We start from the raw sequence: 11,771 nt of genomic DNA on the forward strand, positions 1-11,771 counted from the left end.
AGCTCAGAAGGAAGTTTGTGATCAAGATATAGTTTTAGAAGAAATTAAAAAAAGTATTAATAAATTAAAAGATAACAAATCTCCAGGTAATGATGGCCTTACCGGTGAATTTTATAAAGTTTTTCAAGATTATATTACTGAATTTTTGTTGATGGTTTTTAAGGAGGCTATAGAAAACTGTAAGCTTCCTCCTTCTATGTGTCAGGGATTAATCACTCTGATACCTAAACCTGGTAAAGATTGTTTGTTGCTAGACAATTGGAGACCCATAACTTTAATCAACAATGACGCTAAAGTGTTAGCTCACATTTTTGCTCAGAGAATAAAATTATGTTTGGATACAATTATAGATGACATTCAGTCAGGTTTTATGCAAGGGAGACATATCAGCAATAATATTAGATTAATTCTAGATTTGATTGATTATGAGCCTTATATAGGCCTAACCGACAACAGTTACATTTTGTTTATAGATATATATAAAGCCTTTGATACTGTAAAACATGATTTTTTATTTGACTTACTAGACTTTTTTGGCTTTGGAAAATACTTTAAAAGAGCAATACAAACTTTATATAGTGATTGCAACAGTTCAGTTAAACTTCCATGGGGAACTACTCATAGATTTGAAATTTTCAGAGGCATAAAGCAAGGAGATCCTGCTGCTCCATTTTTATTTCTGTTAGTCATGCAAGCAATGGCATTACACATAAATAATGATTCCTTTCAAGGTATTCAAATTTTAGATAGAGAAATTAAATGTTGTCAGCTAGCTGATGATACAGCAATATTTTTGAAGAATGAAATGCAGGTTAAAAAAGTTATAGATTGTCTTAATGTGTTCTCTGAGGTTTCAGGTTTATCCCTTAACATTAAGAAATGTACCCTTTTTCCACTTAAAGATGACAGTAGGCCTATCCATTTGACTGAATATGAAGGAATTCCAATAAAGAATGAAGTAACATATTTGGGAATAAAAATATGCAAAAATCAAACCGATAGAGTACAATCAAACTTCCAACCAGTTATTTCAAAAATTAAGAACAAATTTGATATGTGGCTAATGAGGGATTTATCGCTCAAAGGTAGAGTCATATTATCAAAGACTGAAGGACTATCTCGTTTAGTTTATCTTGCAAAAGTATTGGATGTTCCTAAAATGGTTACCCAAAAAATTGATTCTATTCTGTTTAATTTCTTATGGAAAAATAAGCCTCACTACCTAAATAAAAATATTTTATGTAATCCATACAATCAGGGGGGTTTGAATGTGATCGATATACATTCTTCTAACATTACTTTTAAATTAAATTGGATTAAACATTTTATTAAACATAAAGATAAAATATGGTATATAATCCCAAACTTTATTTTCAAAAAAGTTGGTGGTATAGAGTTTCTCCTAAAGTGTGATTATGACATTAACAAACTTCCTCTTCAATTATCTAACTTTCACAGACAGGCTCTTTTATGTTGGCTCCTTATTTATAAACACAATTTTTCTCCCCACAGACATATCATTTGGAATAATAAATATATTAAATATAAGAATAAATCAATATTTTACGACAATTGGATTCAAAATGATATTTTATTGCTTTCACAATTGATTAATGACAAAGGTTATTTGCTTTCATATTCTGAATTTTTAAAGAAATTTAATATCCCAATATTGCCAAAAGAATATAGTATTGTATTTGATGCTATTCCAGCTGGTTTTTTAAGACTATTACAGGGTAATACAGATTCAGAAAAGAAATTGACCTTTCAAAAAGAAATTCTTTTAGATGGGATTAATATTAAAGATTTCAAATGTAATAATAGGTTTTTTAGAAGCTTGATTCACCACCCTGTAACATGTAGAAGCAAACAATATTGGGGAAATATTTTTGGGAATTTGAATTGGCCTTTAATTTGGACTTACAATAATAAGTTCTGTATTACTAACAAAGTTACTGAGGTTTATTTTAAAATTATACATCTAATTTACCCGACGAACCAATTCCTACAAAAATTCAAAAAGGATCTTTCAGACTCTTGTGTATTTTGTAATATTAATAATGAAACTATTGTACATCTTTTCTTTGATTGCATATATACAAGATTTTTTTGGATCGATATTGAAAATTTGTTTGAATTATTCTGTGGAGAGAAAATCAAAATACAGAAAAAAGATGTTTTTTTCTTTTATGGAGAAAATGATTTGCTTAAAAGTCATATATTTTTTTTAAATCTTATTATCTTATATGGTAAGTTTTACATACATAAATGCAAATGGGCTCGGACTAAGCCCAATATTACCCAATTTAAGGTTCAGATGAAGAGTTATTTTGAAACATTGAAAGGACTCTCAAACCCTAAAGCTACCAAGACTATGGCATATTATAATGCGTTAAATTCCTCTTTTTGAAAGAATTGTATTGTATACCCTCTTTATTTTATTTTATTTTACTTTTTTAGTTATTTTATTTTTTTTTCTCTTTTTTCCTTAAAGTGTATTTCTTTTACTTTAAATGTTATTTGTAATCGTTATGCTTGCTATGGTGATACATGATGTTTTGATTGTATCATTATTTTAATACATAATAAAGCATTAAAAAAAAAAAAAAAAAAAAAAAAAAAAAAAAAAGTTATCCATGCTACACTTATTGCTCTTCGTATGATCAGTGATGGTACCGCATCACACACCACACACACATTCACGCCCCTCATCTGTTTCGGGTGACGACGGGAATATGTGTTGGCTATGCTTAAATGCTTTCAGATGTTGTGTGCAATGGCCGCTGACGGGCAGCGAGCTACCAATCAGCACAACAACATCCTTCTGTGCCCTGTTGACATTCCCTCTGCACTTGTCCTCTTTCAACTATGTGCCAATTGAGACCATATATTTAGCAATATACAGCTCTTACGGAGGATACTCAGCGCGCAGCGCTCAGCCATACTCTGAATGTGCCCGTTATACACGCGCTGCAAAGAAAAAGGGGGGAGGATAATGTCGGGTTTGATCCTTCGCACTGAGTAGCGATCCGTATCAAAACGCAATGCACAACTCACAGTGCTCAACCCCGCTCACCATGCATCCGTTACACACGAGCTGCAGAGCAATGGGGACAAACCGAGTATAGCGAAGTGTGTTGAGTGTGGCCGCTCGCTTCGCACAGCGATCTGTCTCGACACACATACACACATCTAAGCAGTGCACAATGCATCTCGCACGCCCCCCGATTGGTGGCAACGTTGCTCTATACTTACGCATTGCACTTTATATATATATTCTTTCATATACGTATATATATTTATACATTTCTTATAGCAGCCTATACGCCTGGCTATTAATGTATATTTGCATTGAATAGAGGCTTATTGTACTGCATTCCACTATATATATATATATATACTCATACGTATATTTATATATATTTATACAGTAATAGCAGCCTACATGCCTGGCTATTAATGTATATCTGCATTGAATAGAGACTCATTGTACTGCTTGAAACTATATATACTCATACGTATATTTATATTTATGCATTAATAGCAGCCTACACGCCTGGCTATTAATGTATATCTGCATTAAATAGACTCTTGTACTGCTTGACACTATATATATATATATATATATATATATATACTCATACATATATTTGTATATATACACATCTTTAATAGCAGCCTACACGCCTGGCTATTTATGTATATTGACATTGAATAGAAGGCTATCTCTCTCCTCACTCATCTTGCTCTTAGCTCCCTGGCTGAATGCAGTGAGCCGATGTGGATGTAAACTTTTAGGAGTTATGTTGCTGTACCAACAGAGGATTACTATCGTGCCTTACACATCCATGCAGTGTTCAGGCAATATCTCACTACAAACACAGGTATCAGACTCCCTGCGTGCGCGTGGCGAGCTGTTACTAAGTTGTTCATTCTTAAGGAAGTGTCTCTCTTTCTCTCGGGTTCTGCATCCGACCTTGCACAAAGCAGCAAGCCACTGCAGACCCAGACTTGGTTTTTATATGGCTCTATGTGCATCAAGTGAACCAGTGCCCTTCAGCGGATCACTCCGCTAGATGATTCACACACGTCTGGGTTGTGCACTGTGTGGTACAGTTCAGGAGTTTGCAACATCACTGTACAGCCGTTAACAAACTCTATTAAATGGCAACCTTGCTTCAAAGCACACAGTATAACTGGCACCCGACACGCACAGACGACCGGTTACTATCCGTTCCAGTGTATAAGGAGTGTATCTCCTCGCTCGGTGCTATTGCAGAACCAAGCTCTGTTCTTCCATGGCTCTGTGTAACACACCATTGCTTTATGCCACACAATATGTAACTGGAATCCTGTGCGCTGCAATCCGTTACAGAAATGTCCCAGGTGCGTGGAGTCGAATCTGCACTTGTATCCTACATTCAGCCATCCAAGCGGTGAGCTGTGACAGGTTTGACTGGTCGGCCAACAGTGCATGTCCGAACACACAACCCCTGTGGCCCTACAGCAGCCTCTCAGGCACATATGGCTCGCTCGCGCCATTATGATTTGTCATGGGTTTGTAACGTCTCCATATGATGGGTGGCTCACACACCTAGGTTTAGCAGCAGGCTTGTTCCACGGCTGACAACATATACTATAATAGGCACACGCATGTGTGATCGGAGCCACTGCAAACATGTCAATATGGAGCTACAACATCCAGATCGCTCGGCAGTGTTTAGCCCATTACCTTACCCTGTACAGCACTCAATTCCTCCCTTGGCTAACGCCGCTGTGATACAGAAGGGAGAGAATTATGAACACCTGCTTTATAGGGTATTTGTATATACTATTACCCAGAGCGGCTGCCAATTTGATTCGACACAGACCACCCCAGCTGTGCAGACCTGTCGCAGAATCGGCACAGTGCGCCTTTACTGAGTCTGGAGTTTGCGAACGGGTAATATAGTTGTTACCTGACGAGAGAGGTAGAACAGCTTGTGCAGCCACTATTCTCTCACCCTTTACTATGACCTCTGTTGTGATAGGAGACTACTAGCCGCGCCGGTGGTGCTTATAGCAGGCTTTATGTAGACCCGCACACATTCACAGGGTGTAACGCTGTTCCCTCTTAGCTGAGTGTAATGCGCATCCTGCTATCTTATTGCCCGTTTGGGACTGTACCAACCAGCCACAGACACACTCCTTTGATTAAAGTAGTTTCTGCATGCGTGCGTGTGAGCATATAAGCACGGTGTGCATGCCAGCTTTACGTTTATGTGCTTCATGCGAGCCGTCCCTCTCAGGAGCACTCTGGATATGAGTCTGCTCTGAGATATTCCACCCGAGACACTGCTGTGCTGGTGACAAACGCCTCCGTGGTTGACCAGCTTACAAGTTCACAGCGCACTACCTGCTGTACCAGACAGCAATTTGCGCCTGCTCTTCATTAAGCAGCTCATGTCCTGGCTGCCGCAAATGCGACACAGACTTAAGGGCTGTTAAGGACTTTAGAATGTTTGAGATTGTTTGGACGTAATGAATCAGTACATGATGGTGGAAAGTGTAAGCTTTGTCCTTATCAGAGTTACGCTTTGTATGAAACACGTTGTGCTCGGCCAAGTGCCAGCGGTTACGTGTTGCCCTACTTTGGTTTTGCTGCTTATACACGCAAAATCAGTAAGGACAGGGAGCCCTTTCTACAAGACGCCCTCTTTACGCAGCACCTGTAATGGTGTGAAGCAATGACTACGACCCGTTGCACTGTCACGTGTCGAATGTTCTATCTTTGCAGCAATGCACAGATGAAGGAAAAGTGGGCCGTCTACCCCAAAGGTTTTTCATGCAGCTATCGCTGCATTTCATGCTGGTGCCTTGGGTGCGCAGTGGCCAGGCACAATTAATTCTCTTAAGTGAGAGAAGTGGCCAATCATTTGCATATTTTAGTGCCGTCATGGGCTGTACATGCCCTTAAGGGACTATGTGCCAAAACCACCCTCAGCGCAGTTAGAGCATAGACGGTTGCATTCTACCTTCCCATCTAGCTGATGTGAGCTGTGCCCGGTATGAGTGTTATACATTTATCTAAGCACTCCGCTCTGACATTACTGTTAGAGCAACTCTTTATGCTTCAGAGATGGGCTGTGGCATTTGTTAACGATCGCTGTGACCTGCCCAGCTCATTCTAAGAAATTTCCCTGCTCCACCTAAGCAGTCAGCTGCTGGGATCCAGCTGGGGTCACTGGATCATTAGGTGATAATGAGGGCAGCACATTACTGCCACACTGGCATAGCGGTGTTATTCTAATTCGGCAGTCGCACTATCCGACGCCTCTTCATAGTTTGTACTGGATGGCCAGTACAGCTGATGTATTAATATGGAGCCGCGTTTTCGCTTCTTCCTTACTTTCACGCTAGCTATCTTGGCCATCGTGCATCATATGTTAATACCAGCAAATACTCTGCGTGGATATGCTTGCTACCGCCCACATTGGGTCGGCCTAGCCGTTGCTGTTGTAATGTTACAGGTTGCTATCTGCTGTAGGGCTGCAATAAGACCTACATGCAGCCTGTGACTGTATGCATTCTGTTCTGTATAAGCTCTGGATTGAGTCCCTAGAGACTCAGGCATCCAATCTACTGTGCGTTAGCTTACACAGACTGGACGGGGATTGTGCACCGACTCAGGCATTGTGGTGCACAGACTTGAGTAAGCTTCACTGGAGCTGCTCTTCGCTGTTCTCACGGCGTGTTTGAATACATTCCCCATAGCGTCAGCGGACGCAATGTCGAGTGACCGCTCTCGAAAGGGAACGTCTCGGTTACTATCGTAACCTCGGTTCCCTGAGAGACGGGAACGAGACATTGCGTAAGCCGCCGTGTCACTGCTCAGATCAGCTCTACTGTTCGTTCAATCGAAAGAATCTGAGTATTTTGCCGCCCAAACAGGCCACACAGCAGCGGAAGTCCCGCCCCCACAAGGCCGCCACGGGCGGCACCGGCCAGAACACCGGCGCCGCCCAACAAAAGCTCCAGAAACCGGAAGAGGGAGGAGCCCCCCACAGCGTCAGCGGACGCAATGTCTCGTTCCCGTCTCTCAGGGAACCGAGGTTACGATAGTAACCGAGACGTTTTCCCATTACATTATGCTAGGTCATGCTAGCCTGTAAACCTGGCTATAGCCTAGGTAAAACGGTGCAGTCACCTTATAAAAACTGAACAAGTCACCTTATAAAAATTATAGTGTTAGTGCTGAACGTGTAATTATGGTTAATTCCTCCTTACCTGACAAACGTGTCCTGTTCGCGCTGTTAAGCAGATAACCGTCCATCACAACTTCTGCGTTCGGTCTCTCCCAGAACTCTCTCGCGTTTTCACCTGTGCGCATGCGCAAACCGTGCTTAATCTAATTTCATTGTTATGTTATAATATTATATTGTATCAATCTAAGAAAATAGTTTGATCGAATGTATAATTTGAATTTCATTGTTGTTATAATTTTATATTGTATCAATCTTAGAAAATAGTTTGATTGAATGTATAACTTGAATTTCATTGTTATGTTATAATTTTATATTGTTTCAGTCTAAGAAAATAGTTTGATTTAATGTATAATTTAAATTTCATTGTTGTGTTATAATTTCATATTGTATCAATCTAAGAAAATATTTTGATTGAATGTATAATTTGAATTTCATTGTTATGTTATAATTTTATATTGTATCAATCTAAGACAATAGATTGAAAGACACATACAAATTACAAAATGTAATTTTACTTAACAATCTAATAATTTTAGGCTATTGGAATGAAAAAAAATATATCAAATGAAAAACAGCAATGTTTTACTTTTTACAGTATACTAACAACATGTTACAGTTTGATTAAACACTGTATTAAATATCACAAACATAATCGTCATCATCATCACAAAGTGTTTGTATCTCTCTCAGTGGATGTAACTCTGAATCCTAATACAGCTCATCCAAATCTCATCCTGTCTGATGATAAGAAACAAGTGATAGATGGAGACATTTATCATGATCTCCCAGACAACCCAAAGAGGTTTAATAATAATTTAATTGTTCTGGGTAATGAGGGATTCTCATCAGGGAGATTTTATTATGAGGTTCAGGTGAAGGGAAAGACTGAATGGGTTTTAGGTGTGGTCAGAGAATCTGTTATTAGAAATAAAGAGACCATACTTACACCATTAAATGGATTCTGGACTTTGTGGCTGAGGAATGGAAATGAATATAAAGCTGGTCCTTATATCTCTCTGACTGAAAGTGAGTCCACAGAAGGTGGGTGTGTTTGTGGATTATGAGGAGGATATTTTTAAATACATTTTGTAGAAAGTAACGCTTAATTAAATATATTTTGAAATTTTAAAATATATTTAGTTTTAACCTTCATATAGGTTATTAACATATATTACAAAATGTATTTCAGGGGCAAATATAACATTATATATATATATTGGCCAGAGAAATATATTATTTTGCTGTATGAGCAAGCACTTTTCACAGCGCGCTATAAAGACACAGCCCAAGTACAAGTAGCTGTGTCCAATTTATTATTATGCTATCTCTCAGAAAGATTACCACAGTGTAATAGCTATGAACAAACTTAACAGTTAACCGCTAGGCGAACTACAAATCCCACAATGCTACGTCGTGGGCTGCGATGACGATTACGAGTCACTTCCGGGTTAGCGTCAGATTGAGCGTGTTGTTGACTCCACATCGCTGTTTTCTCGTAGTTGTTTGTTCTCTGTAAATGTCGCAATGATGTAGATAAAGAGGATTGTTTTAAACCGTCCATGACACGCGTGACCGGCGTCCGTCCGTGCGGGATTCCGCGTGAAGATTGTGTGCACGTGATCGACTAAAGGTCTGATACATAATAATAATAATAATAATAAATAATAATATGTGTGAATATAATATGAATGATATGTTTCCCCCCCCCCAATAAAGTATTGCACTTTAATATATTTGATATATGTTCATATTTATTTGATTTTTATTATTTATTTATTTATTATATTGTTATGCTTAATAATGTTCTTTATATACGATATAGTGAATAAAGCTGTTTGATCTGATATATGTCTCTCTTACTGCTGTCAGATCAGAATACCATGGTACTCCGAGACACTACCAAGAATGTGTTTGTTTATCATAGTTTGCTTGATCTTGATAACAGAAATGCAAAGTGAACTCTGATGATTTGATATGTGTCTGATATAATACATGATAATATCATATTTATGATTAATTTATGGCATATTTCTTGATATCAGATCTGACAGATTATGTAGGATGTGTGCTGAATATGTTAATCTTACAGATATAAATGTTTTTTATCTGGTTTGGTTCATAGGGAAGAAGAAAGATGTGGCAGAGTGTTGGTCTGACAGTGCTTGTGATCGTGGCCACGCTGATATGCGTTCTGCTCTTCATGCTGTTTGGTAAATGTCCCACAAAACCCCTATTAGTTATTTAACACATGCTTTTTTCCAAGTGTCTTATAAATGAGCAACATCACAAGCAATTCATCATACAGACAATAATACTAACGGTACTGCAATGCCAAGTAAACTAGTGCAGTACAGAAGTAAACTAAGAGTAAATTTAATATATTTTATATATTAGCATTTATTTATAGATTTTCATGATTGTGCTTGTGACGGAGGTAAATATGTAATAAAAATAAAGGTGATGCACCTGTGGTTATTCTGCAAGACACCTGTGTAAACTTGAGGAGGAAGTTGGTTTTATGTGGTTTGCAATGCAATGCAATGATATAAAGACATTTTAAGCATGCATTAAGTGTCTAAACAGCAACTGTGTATAGGTCAAATGCGTTATATACACATACAAGGACCGGCATAATTATTTGAAGTTCAGAACACTGCTTGCTTCAGACGATCTGGTGATCATGAACTTTGTCACATTTTTACAGTCACACCTGTAGTTACAGGATTTTCCCTACAGTGAGTTAACAGCCTTGAATTTTGGACCCATCTGTATGAACACGATCTGTACAGTCAAGCATTGCAAAAATAGAGTGAGTTTGATCACTGTCAGCAGGTTTGATTTCAACATGGACGTCTGCACATGAAAAGTTGAGTGATGCAAGTCTCTCTGAATGTGTTTAGGGAACGGTAGCATTAAATACTGTACTGTAGTGAGACATCTATTAGCTGTTGTATGTAGGGTCCAGTATATTATTTGAGAAGTCATGCTGCACTGTCACAATGTCAAACGCAAACTTGGCCCAGATCCCTGTGGGTCACAGTATTGACTGTACTAAATACTCTTTTGCTTTTTAATAGTTTTATTTATTCACAATAATAATGATCAAAGGCTTTTCTAAAAATAAGTTAGAATAACTATCAGTATTTCTTGGTGCGATAGATGTTGCCACACGAATTTTGTGTAGTGCATCCTTAATCCATATATTATATACTTCATATATGTGGGTGCAAATATCCTGTGGCTGTATTAAACCAATATCAGATTCGTCAGATTCCTGAACTTCATAATGTACAATTTTGCAAATGCCACCTGAATCTGCGCTTTATCATAATGTGGATGCAAATGATTTTGTGTGAGCTGGAATCAAATTCATTCTATGATTGCAAAAATGCAAATCGAAGGCAAACCTTGTGAACTCTGAAAGCCAGACTTGGCATATTAAATGTTAATGATTTTTCTATTTTGTCTGCAGGGTGGTATGTGGTGTGGCAGCTCTTCCTGTCGAAGTTTAAGTTCCTGCGGGAGTTGGTGGGTGACACCGGTTCACCGCAGACAGAAACCGAGCCCTCAGAGTCCGAGAGTGAGCGTAGCTCGCCCCCGACGCCCCGCCACCGACCCAAGACGGCCCGCCAAAGGATCGCCCCTCTTGACAGCACTACATAGAGCCTAAACCAACATCATTGAATAACCGTTGTTCTTTTATAAGCTGAAAGTGGGCTCATGCGTGTGACACATGTCACATCAGTCACTGTGCTTTCCTTTGCATCCACTTAGTTGTCATGGTTACACCGGTTCTCCTTACCACACTTTAATACGACTTGATCTCACGTCACTTCAGGTTTTGTTGTCAGCTCGGCCACGCATTCACATCCCAACTAACACGCTGCTATAGTCGACCTGGCCCGGAAAACCGCGTGAAAGTGTAAATATGTTCACGTGGAGAGTGTATTGTTACGTATCAGTTTCACTGTAACAGATCTGTCGTAATCTAATCAAACAAACTGAATTACAGCTGACAACCAAACATCCAACATTTCTGTGTGCTAACAGCATCACTATACTGACATTTATCCAGTAAGTGCAATGAAGCGTCTTTATTTTTATTTTAAGTGGAAAGGTTACAAAACATTTGCTAGGATTGCACATCACAACAATGTTAAGATTCGCCCTATTAGTAAGGTGATGATGCTGTGTATCTTGTGCAGTTTTGGTTTCTTCGGGCATGTGTGCTTTAAGACAACTGTCGCAGGGTTTGGTTCAATTTTAGGGGATGGTTTATTCCATGCCATTCCCAGCTTTCTGGAAGCTTTAGTAGGAAGCTTCACTGACCCCTGATCAGCCCAACCCTGCTTGAAATCTTACTGTGCGTACTCACACAAAACCTGTAACGGTATTCAAAGGTTATCATTTTGTTACAAAATGTATTTTAATGGAAATGCAGTTGATGGAGCTTTTAACGGTCGATGTGATTATTTTTTTTGGGGAGTAGTTTTTCCCTTTCATAATAAATATATTTCATAAAACAAC

General features: G+C 38.6%; 1 protein-coding gene across 1 annotated transcript; it reads left to right on the plus strand.

The window, feature by feature from the left end:
* The first annotated feature begins 8,681 nt into the window (after positions 1-8,681).
* On the plus strand, positions 8,682-11,771 carry smim13 (small integral membrane protein 13). Its single transcript, XM_055219376.2, has 3 exons — positions 8,682-8,874; positions 9,367-9,454; positions 10,717-11,771. Exons 2-3 carry the CDS (start codon positions 9,379-9,381, stop codon positions 10,905-10,907), a joined length of 267 nt encoding a protein of 88 aa, XP_055075351.1. The 5' UTR covers positions 8,682-8,874; positions 9,367-9,378; the 3' UTR covers positions 10,908-11,771.

Source organism: Misgurnus anguillicaudatus, chromosome 20 (genome assembly GCF_027580225.2).
Source record: "Misgurnus anguillicaudatus chromosome 20, ASM2758022v2, whole genome shotgun sequence".
NCBI lineage: Eukaryota > Metazoa > Chordata > Actinopteri > Cypriniformes > Cobitidae > Misgurnus > Misgurnus anguillicaudatus.

Excerpts from the sequence above, each read along its gene's own strand:
- smim13 (XM_055219376.2), top strand. The coding sequence starts at position 9,379 with ATGTGGCAGAGTGTTGGTCTGACAGTGCTTGTGATCGTGGCCACGCTG. Across the intron at positions 9,455-10,716 it reads TCTGCTCTTCATGCTGTTTG|GGTGGTATGTGGTGTGGCAG; the intron begins GTAAATGTCCCA and ends TTTTGTCTGCAG.